At 39.4% G+C, this 23,985-nt stretch overlaps 1 protein-coding gene across 3 annotated transcripts in view; it reads right to left on the bottom strand.

Moving 5' to 3' along the window:
• The window catches only part of LOC117987759 (myosin heavy chain, non-muscle-like), a 121,942-nt gene that overhangs the window by 18,092 nt on the left and 79,865 nt on the right, over positions 1 to 23,985 (bottom strand). For 2 of the 3 annotated variants that reach the window (XM_069502794.1, XM_069502795.1), the window contains exons 3-18: positions 20,810 to 20,931; positions 18,916 to 18,939; positions 17,366 to 17,395; positions 16,816 to 16,908; positions 16,049 to 16,478; positions 14,277 to 15,619; positions 12,236 to 12,406; positions 11,118 to 11,285; positions 9,550 to 9,696; positions 8,510 to 8,638; positions 8,084 to 8,204; positions 7,493 to 7,726; positions 5,986 to 6,156; positions 2,953 to 3,115; positions 1,744 to 1,882; positions 267 to 398 (exon numbers count right to left, since the gene is read on the bottom strand). In XM_069502794.1, the coding sequence (XP_069358895.1) occupies positions 267 to 398; positions 1,744 to 1,882; positions 2,953 to 3,115; positions 5,986 to 6,156; positions 7,493 to 7,726; positions 8,084 to 8,204; positions 8,510 to 8,638; positions 9,550 to 9,696; positions 11,118 to 11,285; positions 12,236 to 12,406; positions 14,277 to 15,619; positions 16,049 to 16,478; positions 16,816 to 16,908; positions 17,366 to 17,395; positions 18,916 to 18,939; positions 20,810 to 20,931 (3,617 nt within the window). The remainder of the gene's footprint in view (positions 1 to 266; positions 399 to 1,743; positions 1,883 to 2,952; positions 3,116 to 5,985; positions 6,157 to 7,492; positions 7,727 to 8,083; positions 8,205 to 8,509; positions 8,639 to 9,549; positions 9,697 to 11,117; positions 11,286 to 12,235; positions 12,407 to 14,276; positions 15,620 to 16,048; positions 16,479 to 16,815; positions 16,909 to 17,365; positions 17,396 to 18,915; positions 18,940 to 20,809; positions 20,932 to 23,985) is intronic. The other variant, XM_034974808.2, reaches the window with a different exon arrangement.

The following is a 23,985-nucleotide window of genomic DNA, read 5'->3' as shown; positions in this document are numbered from 1 at the left end:
ACTTTAATGAAAATGAAAATGAAAATGAAAATCTTTTTTATTCGTATAAACTTTTACAAGTGCTTACGAATAGTCGGATGCATCTACCACTGGTTCGGAATGCCTTTCCTGCCGAGACTGCCTTAACTTGATATAAGCTATATAGTTACCTTAGTGCTCCTGGTGGGTCTTCATTTCGGATGCTTATCCCTCAGGGAAACTCCTAACTACTAGGTCCAGAAAAGTAAGGTAAGAAAAAGAGAAGTAAATTTTTAGAGGACTTATACCTGCTTGTCAAGGTTTTTCTTGGCCTCTTCCTCTTCCTCCAGCTGGTCTCTGGCCTGCTCTAATTGTTGTTCCACATTACGTAGTCTCGATTGCAAGGCCAGCTTTTGCTTGGTTTCTTCTTCCAGGAGTGCCTGTGGAGTGAAAGTTGAGGTATGGAATTACAAGTAAATAAGTTATGGGACGCCTAAAATTAGCGAATTCTACGCATTTTCATTGAAAACTGTAAGTCACCGCGATTTTATGCCTGTTACTTTAAAAAGTTGATTGAGTTGACCTTAAACCTGCGCAAAGGGTGATTTTTGAACAGCTAATAAAATACGGCTAATGCGCGACTGCTCAAGCAGTTGGCAACCACTGCTTAAACAGTTGTTCTACTTTTAAATACAAATACAAATACAAATACAAATTTCTTTATTGCGAATATGGGTAAACAGTTGAGATGTTACAAAAACAAAAAGGTACAGCCAAATTCTGCCTATTAGCATGCAATATGTTATGTTATACCTAGCATCGAGTTCTGATAATATTACTCGTACATATTTTAAAAATAAGGTAAAAATGTGTCTGGTAGTGAAATATGTCAAATAAGAATAAAATGTCAAATAGTCCGATAAGAACAATGTTGAGTTAAAATGAGGTTATTATTCAAAATTTTAAGTTAATGTAATGGGGTTCCCATGTATATTAAATAAAAGTAAATCGTGCATTAAGTAATCATTAAATTATGCTCGATTCATTAAGATACTCCTTAAACTAAAGTTAGATACAATAACGGTCATCCCAAATAATTGTAATGACTGGAACGACTTAAATTTTATTTAATTTTATATAGGTAGAGAACCAGTATTAGGAATATCTACCCTCATCTGTTATTTAATTGTGATAGAGAATAAATATGATAGATATTGTGTAGATTGATACATCGCACATAGGTTGGCCTAGCTAAATCACGTGCCATTTGCCAATGATATTAAAAAAACGATCAACTACCCTTATTAGTTAAAGTAAAGTAAAAGTAAAGTAAAATATGCTTTATTGTACACCAAAACAAAAACAATAGACATATAACAAATACAATAGAATAATAAGCTTTGCTTATCAAAAAATGTCTTTAGTGATGTTTAACTGCTCAAGCTACCCGTATATGGCCGATCTAAATCTGTAGACTTAAGGATATATTGGCCCCGATTCTCTAGTCTCTCTCTAAACTAAATTTAGAGTATCTGCATCCTTTTCTTTTTACTAATGCTAAAAAAGGAACGGAACATGACTTTCACATTTAAAGACTTAATTAATTTTAGTGCACAATACAAATTTAAACAGTAGGTTCGCGAGTGCGTGCTAAAAACACGGGTTTTACCATCTAAAAATTAAATTTAGAAATGTCAAACTGCTTCTGTCCTTTTCATATTACAATAGTAAGAAGAGGGTGCGAATACTCTAAAATTAGGTTGTGCTTAGAATCGGTGCCATTACCTGTAGTTCGGTATGGTGCGCGCCCGCAGTGGCGGCTTGCTTGACGGCCGCGGAGGCCTTCAGTTCCGCCTGCTCCAACTGCTGTAACGCCTGCTCCGCCTCACTCTGCAGACGGATGCACTTCTCCGCTAGTTCCGACCTGATCGATAACAAAAACAATAATATAGGCAATTTATTTGAGCCCCAATAGCTCAACTGGTAAAGGAGTGGACTGAAAACCGAAAGGTCGACGGTTCAAACCCCGCCCGTTGCACTATTGTCGTACCTACTCCTAGCACAAGCTTGACGCTTAGTTGGAGAGGAAAGGGGAATATTAGTCATTTAACATGGCTAATATTCTTTTAATAAAAATAAAAAAAATCTCTTAGGGCACATAGTTCGTACAACCGATAGACGTTGGGGTCCCAAGGTGCTAGAATGGCGACCTCGCACTGGAAGACGCAGCGTTGGAAGACCCCCCACTAGGTGGACGGACGACATCAGACGAGTCGCAGGGAGCCGCTGGATCCAGGCGGCGCAAGACCGTGGCGTGTGGTAGTCCCTACAAGAGACCCATGTCCAGCAGTGGACGTCTATTGGTTGATGATGATGATTTTCTCTTAGGGATGATTTATGCCAACACGTGGCGGGCGCGAGCCGTGCCACGTACGAGGCGCGGACGACATCATACAGATTCGACCTGTTTCAGCGGATTATAGCAAATTAAGTTTTTGGTTCATTGCATATCATGGACTTCCGCAAAGTAACGCCTCCTTTTATACAACAAATAAAGATTTTATTTATTTATTTAAACACTAGCTGATGTCCGCGACTTCGTACGCGTGGATTTAGGGTTTCAAAAATCCCGTGGAAACTCTTTGATTTTCCAGGATAAAAAGTAGCCTATATGTCACTATCCAGGTCCTAAACTATACCTAAGCAAAAAATCACGTCGATCTTTTGCGACGTGATTGAAGGACAAAGCAACAAACCTAAGTAAAGGTAAATACCCGAAAACCTTGAATTTAGATCACAAAAAAATTAAATGTTTTAACTGTGTTTTTTTAAATACCCATTTTTGTATTTGACTGCGATCTGACGTGGTGGTAAGCGATGATGGAGTCTAATGTGGTAAGGTGGTAGGTAATGTATAATGTATTGATCAATAAAGATTTTATTTATTTAAACATGTTTTTCAATACGTTTAAAGTTATGCGGTAAGCAAGTCACCTGGCGCGGTCCACTTCTTGCAGCTTGGCTGTGACCTCTTGTAGCTGGGCTTCAGCCTGTTTCCTTCTCCTCTCTCCTTCAGCCTTCGCCGCACTGGCCGACTTCAGCTCTGTCGCGAGGTCCGCGTTTTCCGCCTCTAAGGCTTGCTTGGCTTTCTCCAGAGCTGGTAAAAATAAACACAAATTAACCCATAAAACAAAGCAAATTAAAACAAATACTAAAACAAATTAAAATAGAATAGAATGTTTTTTTATTCATGTAAACTTTTTAAAAGTGCTTATGAATAGTCAGGTAGTTTTAATTTACCACTGGTTCGGAATGCCGTTCCTACCGAGAAGAACCAGCAAGAAACTCGGCGGTTGCTCTTTTTAATTTAAAATTATTAAAATTATTATTAAAATTTTTCAATTTACAATGTTATTATACCGTACTATACAAGCCATTGCAGCCCCGTGCATTGCTGGAGCGAGTCAAATCCAAGCTTTTTTATTTACATAGTCTGCGACTGTATAATATGCTTTTTTTAGGAGCATACTTTTAACACATTTTTTAAACTTGTGTAAAGGCAAGTCTAAAATTGCTTGTGGAATTTTATTATAAAATATTACACTCATTCCCACAAATGACTTTCGCACCTTCCAGAGGCGGAGCGCAGGAGTAAGCTAGCTTATTTTTGTTTCTAGTTTGCCTATCGTGGAGATCACTGATTTTTTTGTAACTGTGAATGTTTTGTCGTACAAAAATTATATAATTGTAAATATATTGGGAAGCTACTGTAAGAATACCTATTTCCTTAAATATCTCCCGTAGGGAATCGCGCGGTTTTAAATTATAAATTGCACGTATTGCCCTTTTTTGTAATACGAATATTTTCCCAATATCTGCCGCTTTACCCCATAGCAAGACTCCGTAAGACATAATACTGTGGAAATAGGCAAAATACACAATTTTTGCAGTTTCCACTACAGTAAAACATAAATTAACCACGGCTGAAGCCATGGTTAGCAGTGGGAGGGCGGGCGGTGCATTTCGCAAGCTGCATGTTGCATCATACAGATTCGACTTGTTCAACGGATTATAGCAAATTAAGCTTTTGGTTCATTGTATATCATGGACTTCCGCAAAGTAACGCCTGCTTCTATACAACTAACATTTATATTCCAAATCCTGTTTCTGTTCCGGAGGCGTCGCCTTACACATATGCTGCCAGTAGTCGCGCGTGGAACTGAACGCGCTACCCTCCTCGTGCGGAGCCGCCTTCTCAACCTCAAAGCTATCGTCCTTGGACAACCCGAACTTTACATTCTTCTGCTTACGCTCCTTAATATTCGCCATTTAGTATTTAAAAGTAAAACTACATTAAAAATTTCTAGTAAAAAAACGCATAAAAGTTGTTGGTTTTGTATGTGACAAGTTTCAAAAAGATTGACGTATTGATAGATTGTTAAATTTGTCAATGTGCATTTTTTTTTTAAATTTAGAATTGTTTTGTGGCAGTAATAAAATTAAAAAAATGATAATAAAAGAGGTTAGGTAAGGATTGGACATGACACCCCAAAACCTGGATGTGATACCCAAGGCCGCGGATTCATCTGTAAGTTTTACTCACGTAAGTAGCTTACATGATTAACTCACTACAAATTTACTAATCCTTCGTAAATTTGTTGTCAATTACTTACGTAAGCTACGTATAGTACACGACAGTTTGAAATAGCAATCGGAGGAGGGAACGCCCCGCACACCCACACAGCCCGCTAGCCCGGTGCGGGCGAGCGGGGGTGACGTGCGGGTGTGAGGAGCCACTCCCGCCTCATTACCCGATTGCCATCTCAATCTGTCGCGGACTATAGGTGAGTGAAACTTACAAGTGTAGCTAATCACGGCCTAATATCATCGCAACCAGTCTACTAGACTCAACTCTCTTAAGATGCTGAACAGGCGCGGCCTCAGCCCACTGTAAAGGAAAAGGGGCTGAAACAAATAGTCCAAGTGGCCAAGCTACCCGAGAGAACCCGTCCGAGCAATCTCGGCCCCAAGGCCCGTACCCCGACAGACTTCAGCCTGTCGAGAAGATACCACAATACTTCGGCCAGCGCAGACTTTGACCATAAATTAGAAATAAATTATAATAAAACAAAAATAATCCAATTTCGACCGTACCAAAAGGAATCATTAAATATTAAATATACTTTTAATGACACGGACATCGAATGTACTGACAGGCTAACATTTTTAGGCATTGAAATTGACAGCAATTTAAATTGGAAGAGCCATATCGAAAAAACAAAAACAAAGCTATCTAAATTTATATATGGACTCAGAGAACTAAAAAGAACTACCAACTTAAAAACCGCACTAGCCGCGTATTACGCTTATGGCTACGCATTTTTGAGATACGGTGTTATTCTCTGGGGAAACAGCACAAATGCCCATGATCTGTTTATACTACAAAAAAAGTGCATACGCATACTAGTCAATATAAAAATTACAGACTCATGTTCACCTCATTTCAAAAAATTAAAAATTCTTACCCTACCTTCCATATATATCCTCGAAATATGCAAATTTGTAAAAAGAAATATACACTTATACACAAAATAAGAAATCAAATCCCGTCGATTTCCCGAAAGACATGCAAATAAATCAAACCTTCCGCAATCAAAATTAGTACTGCATACCTCGAGTCCCTACGTAATGTCTATACAGATATATAATAATTTACCAGACAAAATTCGTAACATAAACAATGAAAATAAATTCAACAAAATATTAAAAAAACTTTTTATTAGAAAAGGGCTACTATGCCGTAAATGATTTCCTAAACGACGAACATAAAAATAAATAATAATATCGGTCTCCCTACCAAGGTCTAAGGACCAAATTGCGACACCCAAACTGGGTATCCATAATACTTTGTACATGCTTGATATGATGTAATGAGTTATGGAAATGCAATAATTGAAATTGACTCGTGGACGCCAATCTCTTCTTCCAGACTTCTCTTCAGAAAGAGACAGATGACAATGGACTCACCAGCTTTAGTTTTCTTCAGCTGGTCGTGCTGCTCGTTGAGCGACTGCAACTCTTGCGAGTGTTTGTGTCGATGTTCGGCGAGTGCCGCCTCGTGGACGCTCGCCTCCTCTTCCAGACTTCTCTTTAGCACCGCCACTTCTTGTTCTCTCTTCGACCGGAGTTCTTGTTGTGCTGGAATTAATCAACAAATTAATATTAATTATTAAGTTATGTGGTCCATATCCAATCTACTAGTATAAAGCGTTATTAACAGATGTTAAAGTTCGTCTACGTCTGTTAAATTTTAACGAACGTATCTTACGAAGACCAATGGTTTGAAACAACCGGCCCTTAGAGCGGTTACGCATTGCATCCGATCCGAGTACGTGAAAAATACGGAACCCTCATTGCGCGAGCCTGACTCGCACTTGGCCGGTTTTTTGTTTTGTATGTTAGCTTATGACATACTATGTCGTAGATAATCGCTGGTATTTTCACGGATGACGGAAATGCAGTGCGTAGGTAATCGCCGTAAGGTGTGGAATGCCCTTAGGCGTCCGTGTTATCTGCCAAGTATAACTTGAAAACCTTTCAAGTTTCAAGGCAAGAGTGAATAGGCATCTTCTAGGCAAGCGCGCTCCGACCTAGACCTGTTTCCCTATCTCACAATTTAAAAAAAAAACTTTGTTTATAGTGGCGCGGAGTGTTCCGCATGCTGGATCCCGCTTACCACATCTTGGACGATTAAACAAATTGCATGGCGTTTCTAGAACCACATGGAGCCCACATACAAGCATCCATCAATCCATCAGTACCCATATTATAAATGCGAAAGTGTGTTTGTTTGTTGGTTCATTGGTTTGTCCTTCAATCACGGCGCAATGGAGCAACGGATTGACGTGATTTTTTGCATGGGTATAGTTTAAGGCCGGGAGAGTGATATAGGCTACCTTTTATCCTGGAAAATCAATGAGTTCCCACGGGATTTTTAGATACCTAATTCCACGCGGACGGAGTCGCCGGCATCAGCAAGTATTGTAATACATCCCAATAGCCCTATTGGGACGTGTCACATTATCAATACCACTGCAGACTAAATCTCCTGGGCTTCCCAGTTTAGATCTCAGCATCACTTTCATGTCCGGTTCTTTTAGCCCAAGTAACCCTAGTAACTTTTTTTTGGGTTTTTTTTTTTTTTTTAAGAATATTAGCCATGTTAAATGACTAGTATTCCCCTTTCCTCTCCAACTAAGCGTCAAGCTTGTGCTAGGAGTAGGTACAACAATAGTGCAACGGGCGGGGTTTGAACCGTCGACCTTTCGGTTTTCAGTCCACTCCTTTACCGGTTGAGCTATTGAGGCTCTATTGTTGTTGTGCGCTCTTCAGCGCCCCCAACCCCTCATTCAGGTCTCCCGACTTCTCAGCTTACATTGTTCTTTAGGCCCCCAGCAAGATTAAAGTAACTCTTAGTAGCTGTCCTTACAATCAACATGGTCCTTCGAACCGGATTTGTTAAAAGCAAACTTACCAGCAGTTGTGTCCAACGAGTCCAGTAATTCGCTCTTCAGCGCCTCCAATTCCTCGTTGAGGTCCCTCCTCAGCTTCTCTGCCTTGGTCCTGGCAGCCCTTTCAACCTCGAGGTCCTCGTGCGCCTCGGCTAGCGCCGCCTCGGCCTCGCGAGCGGCTTTCTGTGCGGCGGCGCGTTGAGCGCCCTCCTCATCCACGCGGCTTATCGCGGCTGCTAGTTCTTCCTCGCGTTTTGCTGAAAAAAAAGGAAAACAAGTATTATTACGATATTTACGATAAAATAGCATCTGCAGTAAATAGTAAACTGGTAGCATAATCCATACTAATATTATAAATGTGTCTGTCTGTCTGCTAGCTTTTCACGGCCCAACAGTTTAACCGATTTTGATGGGTACAGAGTTAGTTTACATCCCGGGGAAGGACATATGCTACTATTTATCCCGGAAAATCAAAGAGTTGTCACGGGATTTGTAAAAACCTAAATCCACGCGGACGAAGTCGCGGGCGTCCTATAGTATTTTATATACTTTGCTTTTGTCGAATAACCGACGCCTCAATAGTTTTTGTATCTCTGCCAAACTTGTGAACTTACTCAATACTATCTGCAACTCCTCGAGCTGAACCTTCCTCTCGGAAAGCTGTTCTTTAACATCCTGCAACTCTGTCTCTAGCTTTCTCTTCGCTCTGTCTGCCTCTTGCCGCAGTTGATGGTCCTACGAAATATCCAAACATAGATGTTGATTTTTCCACACAATTTTTAAAAATAAAATATTCACATTAAATCTAATCATTATAAAAATGATCCGTTCTTTAAGAATTTTTTTTGGACTTATTCACTTTTTGAAAAAAAAAATTAAAAAAAAATACACAAACAGAAAAGTTAAAAAAACTTTAAAAATTTTAGTACATAGTTTCAATGAACTTATAATGTGCAATCATTTAGAAGGATTTCAAAGTTATGCTCAGAATGGTTTATACAAGTTTTTTTTTGTCATTGAAAATGGTTGAATAACTTTACCTTTAGCAATTTTTCCTCCAGTTCTGCAATAGCAGACTCCTGCTTGGCTTTGAGTTTGCTCAAATGTTTGGCCTTTTCTTCCTCCTCTGCCAACGCTTGAGACAGATCGTTTGCACGCTCTTCTAATATCTGAAATAAAAAATAGATTACAATTTTTGAAATCAAATTAAAAATTACGAAACAGCAATTTCACAATGCTTAGAGCACTGGTTGTAGATGTATGGATGAAATTGAGCTTTAAAACGAGCCAGTTAAGATCCATTTCAGTTAATCACGATGATTAAATTCTATTAACGCTGGTGAGATGTATAATTTTATACTAATCCTACAGTGTAAGCAACTTGCGATATCCATAGGCATCATAGCGCCACTAGATAGACTTCGATAATTGACTTTTTTATTTTAACTTGAATCTGACAATACCGCGAACCCATCCCATCGCACGGGGACCCTGGATCAGACACACAGTTAAGGAATCAAGGCCCTAAGCCAAGAAGGCAGAAACGTCCTTTCCCGCGCCACGCCGAGACAAGGAGGCCATGCCTCGAGGCCTGTACCCCGTCTTGACCTAGGTCAAACGGAGAAGACCCCGCTGCTTTTTAGGGTTCCGTACCTCAAAAGGAAAAACGGAACCCCTATAGGATCACTTTGTTGTCTGTCTGTCTGTCAAGAAACCTACAGGGTACTTACCGTTGACCTAGAATCATGAAATTTGGCAGGTAGGTAGATCTTATAGCTGACATTTGGGGAAAAATCTGAAGACCGTGAATTTGTGGTTACATGACACAAAAAAAAAAAATTGTGGTCATGAACTAATAATTAGTACCTATTTTCAATTTACTAAGTGAGATGACTATATCAAGTGGGGTATCATAAGAAAGGTCTTCACCTGTGCATTCTAAAACAGATTTTTATTTATTTTAATGCATCAAAGTTTTTGAATTATCGTGCAAAATGTCGAAAAAATACGACTGTAGTACGGAACCCTCAGTATGCGAGCCTGACTCGCACTTGGCCGGTTTTTTTATTTAGGTACATACCTTCTTCTCCTTGAGCAGTTTCTGGTTGGTGTCCTCACTAAGCGCAAGCTCTTCTTCTAGCTTCTTGATCTTGGAGTCGCACTGAACTCGCTCCAGCTGTAGCTTCTGCCGCGCCGCTTCCTCTTCTTCCAGCTGCTCTTCCAGGTCCTAAACAACAAATAACAGTACATAGATAAATCCACTTGGGTATTAACATCAATCGATACAAAGTCATACAAAGTGTCTGATAGCCAGCGAAACATACATTTAAAAAAAACATTAATCTATACAAATATCACAAATGCGTGTCTATCTGTCTATCTCTCTCTCTTACCATCCCATTAGCTTAACCGATTTTGAAAAAATTAAAGAATTTGTTAAAGTGGTAATTATTACTATAACATAAAAAAATAAAAAAGTCCTGGAATGTAGTAGTTTTGAAATTGAGTCATAGTAATTAAAACAATGCACTGATTACTTAGTGAACACCTTGATTATGTAAAAACAACTTGATACTTTAAAACAACTCGATACAAGATGGCGGCTTAAAAACAACTGTTTTGTTTGGCGGTCGTTTCAAATAAGGGCGAAAGTAAAGTATGCATTACTTCCAAAACAAGGTCTGACTTATCTCAAGTCGTACGCGGGGAAGCGGGGCCGGTCTTCTACACGGACCTCGTCTCATCGGCGGGGAACTACAACCGGCTACGGGAATTCGCGCACCATTGGCATAAGAGGCGAATCAGCTCGGAGCGTACAGGTGCCAGGACGGCACCACGGAGGAGCAGCAGCGGATCACAGCTGTATTAGTGACGTCTAGCCCCCAAGGGGGGAGAGTGAGCATAAGGGACAAGGAAGAGACAAAATAATTTGTAGGGAGTCAAGAAGGCGCCCCGGGAAAATGCCAAGAGCAAGTACCGAACGGGCGCCCTCCCGCGATTCGGCCCATATAACCGAGAGGCTGGTGGGGCCATGGGAGGTGGAGGGTTGTCCCTATTATCTCAAGTCATGCCTTAAAAAAATCACACTTTTGACATCTAGATTCTGCTAGGGTTTCTTTTAAAATCAAAGCACCCATTTGGCGCCACTTATGCGAGAGTTTCGCCAGCCAATAAGAGTTCTTATATTTTGATACTATGAACAGACGCTGTCAAAACATTTGTACATACGTCAAAAGGCTTAGTTCACAAAACAAACACGTTTTCGTTATAGGTGTCACCGACAGTCCTCTGTGCAGGGCCTGCATGGAGGTCGGTGAAACGCCGACGCACGTGCACCTGGAGTGCACGGGCGTAGCAGAACAACGCGAACGCCCTTTGGGTTCCCTAACCTCACTCCATGAAGCCCTCGGCAACCTGGGCGGTATATTTGGCTTCTGGAGCGAGCTTGGATGGCTGGAGTGAAGACTTCGGCGGGGAGGGGCGATGCACGCACAACAGACACATTTAAGTGCGGAAACCAGCCCAGAGTGAAGAAGAAGAAGCAGAAGACGTCAAAAGGCTTTGATGGCTGATTTTGTGGTTAGGCATGACATCTCAGTGATCTCTTGTCCCCCTTTTCTGAAACCCCTCATTGTCCTTGTTCCTCACCTGTATGTTGAGCTGCAGCCGTTTCTTCTCCTGCTGCAGCGCGTTGCAGCGCTCCTCCTCCTCCTCGATGCGGCCCTCGAGGTCGTGCAGCAGCTCCTCCAGCTCCTGCTTCCGAGCTGCGGCTCTGGCGCGACACTCTTCCGCCTCCGTACAAAGCTCTAGCTCCGCCTAAAATGAATATACAAATATAATTATATTGAGTCATCTTGATCTTTTTTTTTAACCGACTTCAAAAAAAGGAGGAGGTTCTCAATTCGTCGGAATCTTTTTTTTTTATTTTTTTTTATTTTTTATGTATGTTCCCCGATTACTCGAAAACGCCTGGACCGATTTTGAAAATTCTTTTTTTGTTTGAAAGGGTATACTTTAAAGTTGGTTCCATTTAAATTTGGTGAAGATCTGATGAACATCTTCGAAGATAGATACTGGAACTCCTCAACGGATAAGATTAAATTGCTCGCGATCAGTGTAATAGCTTAGTAAACAGTAGATTTTTAACCAGTCATAGCATAATTCCATGGAGCCACTAAAAATTGTGAAATAAAAATTTTTTACAAAAAAAATAAAAACCGACTTCGTTACACAAACACTAAAAATTGAAAAATAATTTAATTTATTACCGAATATATTATGTATACAAGAGTTGATATATTTCCATAATAATATTTTTTGGGGTCGGTGCCAATGAGGTGCCATTGTGGAGTCCCATAAAAATATGAAGTCTAGACGATTCGCGCAGCTAAAGCTAATTGGCACCGGCACCAAAAAGTATTATTATGGAACTATATTAACTCTTGTATACATAATATATTCGGTAATAAATTAAATTATTTTACAATTTTTAGTGTTTGTGTAACGAAGTCGGTTTTTATTTTTTTTGTAAAAAATTTTTTAATTACCAACATAGAGAATGTTTAACAAACCAAATCCAATTTAGACACAGCAAAAAACCACGAAGGTTTAAAAAGTGTGTCATTCCTAAATATATAAAAGGAAAAGGTGACTGACTGACTGATCTATCAATTGTTTCCATTTATATATTTAAGATGCATAACAATTGCGCTTCTATCATATTTGAGTGATATGATAACAGATACTTTGACTGTTCTGGAACTGACCTGCAACTGCTCCTGCAGCTGTATCTTCTCAGCGTTGACCTGCTGGTACCTGGCCTCGTACTCCTGGCAGCGCTTCATGTGTGTGTCCAGGCACTCCCTGATCTGCCTCAGCTCGTCTTCCTTCTGCGTCAACTTCTCCTCTTGTTTCGTTACTTCTAGCAGAGGTTTCACCTGGAATACATAGAATTTGCTACATTCAATACAATTGCAAGATTTTTTTTAAAGAATATTAGCCATGTTAAATGACTAATTTTCCCCTTTCCTCTCCAACTAAGCGTCAAGTTTGTGCTAAGAGTAGGTACGACAAAAGTGCAACGGGCGGGGTTTGAACCGTCGACCTATCGGTTTTCAGTCCACTCCTTTACCCGTTGAGCTATTGAGGCTCAAGAGATTTGTCGGATGTCTTTTTTTTAATAGGGATAGCGAGCAAACGAGCAGGCGGGTCACCTGATGTTAAGTGATCACCGTCGCCCATGAACAAATGCAGCACCAGAGGAACTGCCGAAGTGTTGCCGGCCTTTTAGAAATTTGTTGGTCCGCCTCTTGAATAACCCCATGTTGTAATCTAGTGGGAACACCGTCGATGGGAGCCAATTCCGCAGGTTGCATGTGCGTGGGAAGAAGGATCTGGCACAATGCACGGTCGAAGTGCACCAGACACCCAGGTGGTGAAGGTGAAATTGCTTACGGTGGCGCGCGGTGCGGTTGTAGAAAAAGTCTTCCGTCAAAGTCAAAGTCAAATTATTTATTCAGCATAGGTAACATGCTTACTGATGGTGATAATTATATAACGTACTTAAAACTAAAGCTACGAGGGTTCCAAACGCGCCAAAGTCTGAGAAGAGTCCACAAAAACTCAGCCGGGTATTCTTTTCCTCCTTCCTCTCGCATTCGGCAGTTCGTTAAATTTTTGTCCCAAAAAATCAAAGGGGGGATTCTCGCGGGATTTTTAAAGGCCCAACTCTAAATGGTTTTAACCAAATTTGGTACAAAGATAGCTTATGCATCCCGGGAACGGATATAGGATACTTTTCATCCCGGGAAATCAAATAACTCCATAGGTCTCTTGTAGGGACTATCATACGCCCGCGACCCCTTGAGCTACGTTTGTCACTCTGGTTCTTCTATGGATCTCCTCATTTCTCATTTTTATGTGAAATATGGTGGTAAATTTTGCCGAAAAAAGAAAAACCTTCTCATCCAAGATCTCTAGCGAGACCCGGGATTTGATGCAGCAAAGACGGGAAATGTCCTCAATTTCGCCAGAGTGGCGGTCTCTAAGCAAGCTCATTAAAAAGCAAATACGTTTCGATATTTATGATTTTTGAAAAAATATTACCCGTTACTTACAATTATAACACCCGTTCAATAAGAAAGGATCTCATAACAAAGACAAGTTGGATATAACGTGACGACCCACGTACAATACCCTATCTACTCATTGCTATTATAATAGAAATTTCTATAATAATATCGCGCTGGAATGTTTTCTAAACAATGAGCTATACGTTAGGATTTTATACTTGGAATTCCTAATATTAATATACTCGATCCACGAAAAGAAGTTTTTAGATTTAATTTAATTTATTTAAGTTTTAATTTAATTTATTTTAGTTTTAATTTAATGTTGTTTTTTTTAGATTTAAGTTTATTAATAGTTTAATTACTTCTTTGATAAAAATAAATAAAATATATATTAATTATGAAAAGAAGTTACAATAGTATAGTCGATAAGCGAAACTATGTTATCCAATTAAATTTCGAACGTTTTTTGAAAACATTTTCGAATGTTTTTTGAATTCATGTTTGTGATTGGCTGGTGACTGAAAATGGTTAACGCTCATGCGCATGGCTAGGGTCTGGAATACTCTTCCGAAATCAGTGTCCTGCCAATTATAGTTTGGGTATCTTAAAAACAAGAATGAATAAGCACCTTCTAGGCAAACGCGTCCCATCTTAGGCCACATCCTCACTTCCCATCAGGTGTGATCGTGCTCAAGCGTGCACCTATAATGAGTTTAAAAAAAATAGAGGATCTCACCTTAATATAAAGTCTCCACCATTGCCAATTTCTCAGCTTCAGGTATGCGGCACAATTCCTCTGGATTATTCTGATCGCGTTCAACTGCTGCAACCTCTTCTGGTAGTTTCTCCTGGCCAGGTATCCTCGACAGAAGGCCTGGAAGTTCACGATCAAATCCGTGATCTTGTAATCTCTCTCCTCTTCCAAATGCGCCAACACACCAGCTCTGAAGAAGATCTTGGACTGTCCAACGCAATACAAGTTGTGGTCGAGCTCCAAAGCCTTGATCATCTGCTCGCAGGCTTTCTTCCCATCCATGAACCCTTTAGGAGTTATGATATTCGGTGTGAGCAGTTCGTAACGCTGTCTGAACTCCTGGAAGGGTATCCTGTTCGGGAAGCCCTGCCTGCAAATCCTGATACCTTCGAGCACACCATTGCAACGAAGCTGATCTAGAACCAAAGGCGCCTCAATTTTACCAGCCTTCTTCTCGTGATTGGGAATGATACATCTGACGAAATTCGGGTTTGTATTCCTTAACGTTGCCATCAACTTTGTCAATTGCTCCTTGTATAATTGGGACACAGTTCTGAACATTCCCTTCCTCGTTCTGGCACCGAATTGCGTGTCTGTCAAGGCTTGCTGTGCCATGCCAACGATTTCGGCGTCTTTCCAAATATGGCACACGAATGGATCTTGCGAAGACTGGAGACATGATACGACGTTTTCGTTGAGAGGGTCCATGTTCTTCATCAGCCATTTTTCAGCGGAATAGTCGACTTTGCCAGCGTAGTGAATGATAGCGAAGTCTGCGACGCCACGGAAGTCAGTCTTCATAAACTTGGGGTGGACGGAGTGGGACGCGACAAGTTTCTCCACGAAAGTCTTATCCGTGGCTTTGGGGAACCAACACTCCTCATCCAGCAGCGCCATGATACCCATCGGTTTGTCGATGAGGTCGATGGTTGGCTGCAAATCTAAGCCGAAGTCGATAAACTTCCACTCGATTCCTTCCCTCTGGTACTCTTCCTGCTCCAGGATGAACATCGTGTGATTGAAGAGTTGTTGAAGCTTCTCGTTTGTGTAGTTAATGCAGAGTTGTTCGAAGGAGTTCAGTTCGAAGATTTCGAAACCTGCCATATCGAGGATTCCTATGAAAGACGCACCTTGTCTCTTCGTTCTGTCGAGCGATCTGTTGATCCTGTTGACGAGCCATCTGAACAGACGCTCGTAGCAGGCTTTGCCTATCGCCTCTGCTGAGAACTCTACCTGTTCCTTGGTTTGTGCTTTCGTTACAAAGTCCCGGCCCACTTTTATTCTGGGTTTCAAGAATGCTTTCGTCATTTCTGTTACAGAAAGACCTGGAAAAAGAAACAATAAATAGTATGTAATTTAATGTTTATTAATTAATTTCTTAACTAACTAACTTTCGAAATGTGGATTTATAGAAGAATGTTGAGAATCTTTTGGGTACAACGTGTCAAGAATGCAACTGCACTACTAAGTGAAGATCTGAAAATCCTGAAAATCGTAAAAGTGCGGAAGTTGGAGTACTTTGGCCATATTATGAGAAACATCAAATACGACTTCTTGCAGCTCATAATTCAGGGGAAAATAGCCGGCCAAAGAACATCGTGGTTAAAAATTTACGCCAATGGTACGGCAAGAGTACCAGATCTTTATTCCACGCAGCAGCCTCCAAGGTGCAGATAGCCCTAATGGTTGCCAACCTGCGATAGAAGACGGCACTACCAGAAGAAGAATTAATTAACAATCTAAAGTAGTCTTACCAAGCAAGTGTGCAATTTTCTGCGCCACAGTGTTATCAGGTAGCGTGGCCTGATCCGAATTTCTCTCCTGCTTGAACTGCATCGAGCCGAATAGAAGCACTGCAGAGACTATTCTGAAGATCGAGTTGAAGTCCTCGTTGTTCATTCCCATGATGTTCATGGATTTGATCGTGGCCTGGAACTCTGCCGCGTCATCGATGCCTGGTACTGGTAACGCCGCATTCGAGAGGAATGGGTAACTTTTTGGGTCTTCTAGGACGTATTCAGCCTTCTGTTGCGCCGTCGCTCCTGATAGGAGCTGGTAGAATATGTGGAATGTCCGCTCGTCTTTCGCTTGTCTGATGGCTCTCGATTTCTCGAGTAAGTACGTTTCTATGTTCGCGCCGGCGATGTATCCGGACGCGTCGAAGTTTATTCTTATGAATTTGCCCTAAAATTAACATTTTTCTCTTTATTGTAAATGTTTCTGGTACAAATAAAAAATAAATAAAATAGCATTAAGCAAAACGAAGGTATTTGCGTCGATTCTGATGTTTTTCTCTGAACTAAATTTAGAGTAGCTGAATCTTTTTCTTTTTAATATGTATTGTTAAAAAAGGACGGTAAATGAATGTCACGAAGTTTGACAGTTTTAATTAAGTCTGTCTGTCCTTTTGTTATTACATTGGTAAGAAAAAGATGCGAATACTATAAAATTTAGTTGCGATCAGAATCAGTAGCATTATGTATTTTAAATTGCAAATCTAAATATTTTGGTTTTCACTTACGAATCGAGATGAGTTGTCGTTTTTGACTGTTTTCGCGTTACCGAACGCTTCTAGAATGGGATTCGCCTGTAGTAGCTGTTGCTCTAATTCACCCTGCAAGAGTCACCAAATTAAAAAATGATATATTAAAAAATTAATCAAATCTCTATAGTATTTCAGGTAGCTAATTAAGGATGGAGAATATACTACACATAATTAATATTAGTAGTATTAGTATCGGATGATATCGAATGATATAAGTAGACGATTTCTTGGATGATGACCAACCAATTTTACTACTGTGAGGAGAAATTAGGTCCTTAAAGAGTAGTACTCTTTAAGGACCTAATTTGAATTGTATCACTCTTTTTTACATTACTCATCAAACTACAATATAATATATATTGTTACTAGTGGCCATGCATTTTTGTAATTTGATGTTAAAACGATACAAAATTAAAATCAAATTTACTGTCTTGTCTAGTCTACTTTACTGAAATATTTAGAGCTCTATTAATGAATAGAAGAGTGAAAAAGACACCTAATTTTTGATTGTTATGAAGCCTTTTACCTCAAAAGTCCCATAAGTCGGTCCATTGCTCTGTGATCGGAAAAAGGGGCAGCGTGAAATGAATTCACTAGTTAAAGTGGAGATTCAGAAAGCGAAAGAGCTAGCGGCGTTAGCGCATGAACATGAAAGCTTAGCAGAAAAGTGCGCGTCACGAAAGTTGAAATACAGGGTATACTGTGCTAATTCTTCTTGGGCTTCGCGGGCATATTCAAATATATGATCGCTTCGCCACCTTCTTTGATATGTATAACTCGACACTAACGCAGCTTCAATTTTTGTTCGAACCGGGACTTTAACAGCCGCACTCAGAGTCGCTAATCGTTACTTAAGATTGAGTTAAAACGAGACAGATTTATGTGAGAGATATAGCTCTGTCTCGTTTAACTAAACTTAAGTAACGATTAAGCGACTCTGAGTGCGGCTGTAAGACTTTTTCCAAAAAGCCAAATTCACCGCGAATCGTTTCGCGCGAAATCATAAACGAGTTGAGAGGTACTGGGCGCCAATACATCTTTAAATTGCGTATGGAACGCTAGATCCTCGACTTGCGCTAGTCGTGATACTAGAGAGACCAAGCATATTGTTATACTCTGAGACCAAGACAATTTTTTTTATTTTCCTTGCTAGAGACTACTTGTTTGCGTGCAATTTAAGCGCGAACTTCAGAGCGAGTTAACATACCTATGTACTTAGTAAATAGTAACATAGGTAAATGGGGCGGCATGAATGCTCGCGCGTTTCACGCTTTTCCTGGACGTAACGTATCCACATATAAGCGCGAAATGATTCGCGGCGAATTCGCCCCTTCTGTACAAAGTCTATCCTCACTTCTTAGTTTCATCTTATGACGATATTTTCTGCTCCTCCCAAAGAAGTTGATACAGCGCAATATAATTTTAATTTCAGTACAAGAGATGAAACAAGCATATATCTTAATATGTCCCGCTTTCATTTTCAACTTTAGTGACGTGTACTGCTGGAATACATCCGTCAAAGTTTTAGGTAGGTCTGAAAATTCGAGTATAACGCGTAAAAATGCGTTCTCACACGCCATTTTAACTTTATGTATCAAATGTCATGTCAAAAGTACGACTTCAGTCCTTGTTTTAAAAGTGAATCGTACTGTTGACATGACAGTTGACCCATCGAGTTAAAATGGCGCGTGAGAAGTCATTTTGTACGGATAGAGATATTATTGGAGAAGGCTGCACAATATGTAATAATATTGTTGACTCATGTTCAGACTGAACTAAAAGTTTGGCGCGAGCTATGTACGAGTACCTGCACAATACTTGATTAATTGATGCCATAAGATTCACACAATATTTTACAACATCGAAAGCTTGGACTATAAAACATAAATATATTGATTTAAAAATAAAACATAGATTATATTATTGATTAATATAATATATTTTAATTTTGAGAGAATGTATAGTTTTTGATGTTCAATGGTTTTTAGAAATTCTCCTCTTAAAATTAATGGGCGAGTTATGATGAGATGAACATTTTTGATGGGTTATTTGTCTGTAATAATGTTTTTCACTTACTATTATCAATTGTGGCGTAGGTCCCTGTTGTCGAAGGTCCCGGTTGCAGGAAGATAGAAAATAGAGAAAATATATTACAAAGTGTGCACATACGTGCATTACATGGTGAAGAAAGGTCAACGGAGATGTGTGGAGGATATTAAACTAGTATAAAGAAAAGTGGAATTCGTGGCAAGTAAATTTTATGAAAATCACCACTAAATAAAAGTTTTTCGTATAATCTCTATATATAAAAACTAGCTGATCCCCGCGGCTTCGCCCGCGTAGATTTAGGCTTTTAAAGATCCCGTATAGCCTATGTCACTCAGGAATAATGTAGCTTTCTACTGGTGAAAGAATTTTTAAAATCGGTTCAGTAGTTCCAGAGATTACCCCCTACAAACAAACTAAACGACATTAACTTCACTCTTCAACAAACTTAACTCTTTATAATTAATAGTATAGATGAATCGCTGAATGTGTTGCTGATCGCAAATCTCGAGAACAGCTGAACCGATGTCGCTAATTATTTTTTTACAATATTCCTTGAAGTACGAGGATGGTTCTTACGGAGATAAATTTTTTTAAAAATTTGAATCGACTGTTAGGCGGAACGAAGTTCGCCAGGGCAGCTAGTTTATTATATTTTAATGCTTATATTATGCTGACATAATGCTTTAAGTACCATTGACCATACATCCTAAGTTCTAACCATTACTTAGCAAATAGTACGTCTATCTAGCGTACCTAATGAAAATGACCTAAAAGGACAACCTCACAAAACATTTACTAATCCATTTTAATTTTTAATGAAGTTTACAAATTAATAACGATTTCCTTATTACTTAATATAAATGTTTTTTCCTTGATGTACTGTTCTAAAAATGAGTCGGCATTTTTACATAACTTAATGTGTCACTGATGTCGAAAGTACGATTTTAGTCCTTACTAGCTTATTCCCGCGACTTCGTCCGCGTGGACTACACAAATTTCAAACCCCTATTTTACCCCCTTAGGAGTTGAATTTTCAAAAATCCTTTCTTATCGAATGTCCACGACGCGTGCGTTGATAGATCAGTCAGTCAGTCAGTCAGTCAGTCAATCAGTCACCTTTTCCTTTTATATGTATATTTAGTTTTTAAAAGTGAACCATACTTTTGATATGTCAGTTGACTCATAGAGTTAAAATGGCGCGTGAGAACTTATTCAGTACGGACTATAATAGGTATTGCGATGTTCAGGGAAAACACAATCTTACCCGGATCGCCCGGATCCTATAATCGAACAAGTGATGTTGACAGCGCTTTGTTAAAACAAAAATAATCATAAGTTACAACTTCCTAAACATATTATTCTGGTGTCATTCAAAGACTTCAAAGAAATAAAGAAATAGTTGTAGTAAGAAAAAAACCGGCCAAGTGCGAGTCAGGCTCGCGCAATGAGGGTTCCGTACTACAGCCGTATTTTTTCGACATTTTGCACGATAATTCAAAAACTATGATGCATAAAAATAAACAAAAATCTTTTTTAGAATTTACAGGTGAAGACCTTTCATATGATACCCCACTTGATATAGTCACTCACTTCGAAAGTTGAAAATAGTAATTATTAGTTCATGACCACAATTTTTTTTTTGTGTGATCTAAGCCTAAATTCACGATTTTCAGATTGTTCCCCAAATGTCAGCTATAAGATCTACCTACCTGCCAAATTTCATGATTCTAGGTCAACGGGAAGTACCCTGTAGGTTTCTTGACAGACAGACGGTCAGACAGACAGACAACAAAGTGATCCTATAAGGGTTCCGTTTTTCCTTTTGAGGTACGGAACCCTAATTATGCGAATACTCTAAAATTAGGTTGTGCTCAGAATCAGTACCTGTGTCTGGTTAAATCCGCTTTATATGTGAACTTACCGCGCCAGAGCCTTTGGGTTTGGATGCGGCGACGTACGCGAGGTATTGTATCACCTTTTTGGTGTTTTCTGTTTTGCCCGCGCCCGACTCTCCCGTACAGAGGATGGACTGGTCTTCTCGGTCTGGAAACAATCAATATAAAAATTATACTGAGTTTAAAGATAAATACTATCTGTCCCGGCTTACTCACGTGTGTAGTCGACGTTAGCCCGACTAGTTTCGAACCCATCCGGGGTCCTTTTTCAAGGGAGTCCGTCCGCGCACGCGCCGCACCCTCACAACGGGCTCTACGGGCAGCGGCACGTGCGTCCCGCAGTCAAAACCGCGGCGCGTGCGCGGACGGACTCCCTTGAAAAAGGACCCCGGATGGGTTCGAAACTAGTCGGGCTAACGTCGACTACACACGTGAGTAAGCCGGGACAGATAGTATTTATAATGGAAATCACTCACGGTAGTTTAAACGCTAAAAGAGTTTAAAGATACGTATCCCTGTGCCCGTAGTATAAGATTTTACGTCTCACAAAACGTTGCTAGAATTCGAGAGTCGAAACACAATAACATCGAAGTAAAATGGACCTAAAGAGCCTTGAATTGAAGTCAAACATTCAATGCCACTGATTTTAATTATACTGTTTGACATTATATACGAGTATAATTAAGTGACTAAAGTTTTCGATTTCTATTATAAATGTATAATTATGTTAATATTAAATTCAAGCTAAATATTTGCACACTGTCGGTGACAGTCGATTGTGTAAGGGACTGTTGTGTTATTGTTAACTTGTTATGCCCACAATTTTGCAAATAAAACATTTATTTATTATTTATTTATTTATATTTAATTTCGCAATGTTTCCGCTTGGAGCGCTGGCTGTAGAAGTGTAGACAAACTTAGAGCTTTAAAACAAGGCATTTAAGATCCAGTTTACTGTAACGCGGAAGTATTTCGACTCTCGAATTTGGTTTGGTTTGGTGAGACGTAAAATCTTGTACTACGGGTACCTACAGTTGTTGTGGGTGCGCACGTGCGGGCTAGCGCCATCAGAGTCGTGCGTGCGTCGAGTATGTTTTGGTGGATTTGTGTATTGTTGCGTGATGGTGGTGCATATTGCTTGCTTGGTGGTTGGCTTTTCCTGCATATTTAGCAGTGGAAGGGCGGGCGGTGCATGTCGCATACTGCATGTTATACAAGCCTGTTTCAGTGCATAATAGCAAATTAAGCTTTTGGTTCTATGTACATAGAATGAACATCTGCTTCTATGAAATATCTATACGTATATATAAAAATGAATCACTGAATGTGTTGCTGATTCTTTTTTAATAATACTAGCTTATGCTCGCGACTTCGTCCGCGTGGACTACACAAATTTTAAACCCCTATTTCACCCCTTAGGGGTTGAATTTTCACAAATCCTTTCGTAGGCATCCACGTCATAAAAGCTATCTGCATGCCAAATTTCAGCCCGATCCGTCCAGTAGTTTGAGCTGTGCGTTGATAGATCAGTCAGTCAGTCAGTCACCTTTGCCTTTTATATATTTAGATTCCTTGAAGTACGAGGATGTTTCTTACAGAGAGAAAAATTTAAAAATTGTCTGAAAAAGAATCGACTGTTAGGCGGTACGAAGTTCGTCGGGGCGGCTAGTGTTAGAATAATATAATCCAAGGAATTTTTTCTACGCCCAAAGTTTGCGGTATTTAATATGTACCTACTAGTAGGTTACAATGTTACGTTTATTTATGACCACTAGGGTTGTTATTAATGTTTAGAGCTTCCGAGTTTATAATTATCTTTTGTATGGTGTGGTGAAGTGAATCGTTCCCCGTCGCGTCGCCTGGGCACCCGCCATTAGTGTACAATTAGACAAATTGCCTTCTTCCAACTTGTCGCGTATATACTATGTATCACCTAATTAGAGATGGCCAAGGTACTTACTATCGATAAAATCTTAAAATATTACCACCCGCGACTTTTTTATTTTTTATCCCCTTTTTGGACGCCCCAGAATCATCAACGCCAGCGTGGTCGGCCGAGGCGACGTTGGCGTGATGAATTAGATAAATTTACAGTTACGTGGCCTGAAGAGGCACGAAATAGAAAATTGTGGAGGGATCGGAGGGAGGCCTTTGCCCAGACGTGGGACAGCACAGGCTGATTTAGATTAGATTAGATTCCCATACATGTTAACCCTTGACTGAAATGTCTCTGACATTATGTCAGAGGTAGGAGCCGCCAAAATAGAATCCTAACCTTAAAAAAAAACCCTTGACTGCAATCTCACCTGCTGATAAGTGATGATGTAGTCTAAGATGGAAGCGGGCTAACCTGGAAGGAGTATGGCAGTCTTTACTAAACCCATACACCTTTGGTCTCTACAGGCCATCGTGCCGGAACGCTAAATCACTTGGCGGCACGGCTTTGCTGGTAGGGTGGTAACTAGCCTACTACTAAACTAAAGTATAGTAACGGAAACGTGAAAGAGTAACGACTCAACCTATATTTAACCTTAATAATTTGTTAAGAAGTTTTTTATTATTAATTTGTATTATAATGGTTTTTAAAATAAATAAAAACACATCCTTGCACTATTTGTTTAAATGTAATAATTGTTAAAATTTAATTTGTTTTAATTTAATTTAATTAATTTTTTGATGAAAAATATGAAAATTCTGTTACATAAATATATTTTTATGTACTTAAATGGTTTTTAATTGGAAATTAATACTATGTAAACATATTTAATTAAACATAGATATGTATGCCATTTGCCTATCACTATTTATTGAGCTCATTAACAATTAAGCATCGTTATCGTAGTGTTACAGCAATTGACCTCAAATAGTTCACAATTAATTACAGACATCGGAGTCTTTCAACGCATTTTTACATTGTAATCAATAGAATATCGGGACCAATTAATATTAATGTTACCCATAAGTTAATATAATTAAGTAATAATATAATTAATTCACCAAGGATTATAAAAAAGAGCTAAGTAAATATAGACTAAATATTATGTTCTTTTGATAACCTACTCAAAACACCAGTAGCGCTTAAAAATTTGTCTACGTTCTTTAAATAAGACATTTTTCCATACTGTAATTTCTCGATAAGTTAGCATCGATGTTATATTTCATAAATTGTATTTATAGTATTTTTTGAGATAATTTTAATAAT

The sequence above is a fragment of the Maniola hyperantus genome, chromosome 13, assembly GCF_902806685.2.
Source record: "Maniola hyperantus chromosome 13, iAphHyp1.2, whole genome shotgun sequence".
Taxonomy (NCBI): Eukaryota; Metazoa; Arthropoda; class Insecta; order Lepidoptera; family Nymphalidae; genus Maniola; species Maniola hyperantus.
The sequence above is the reverse complement of the archived record's forward strand: the minus strand, read 5'-3'. Positions and strand labels throughout refer to the sequence as shown.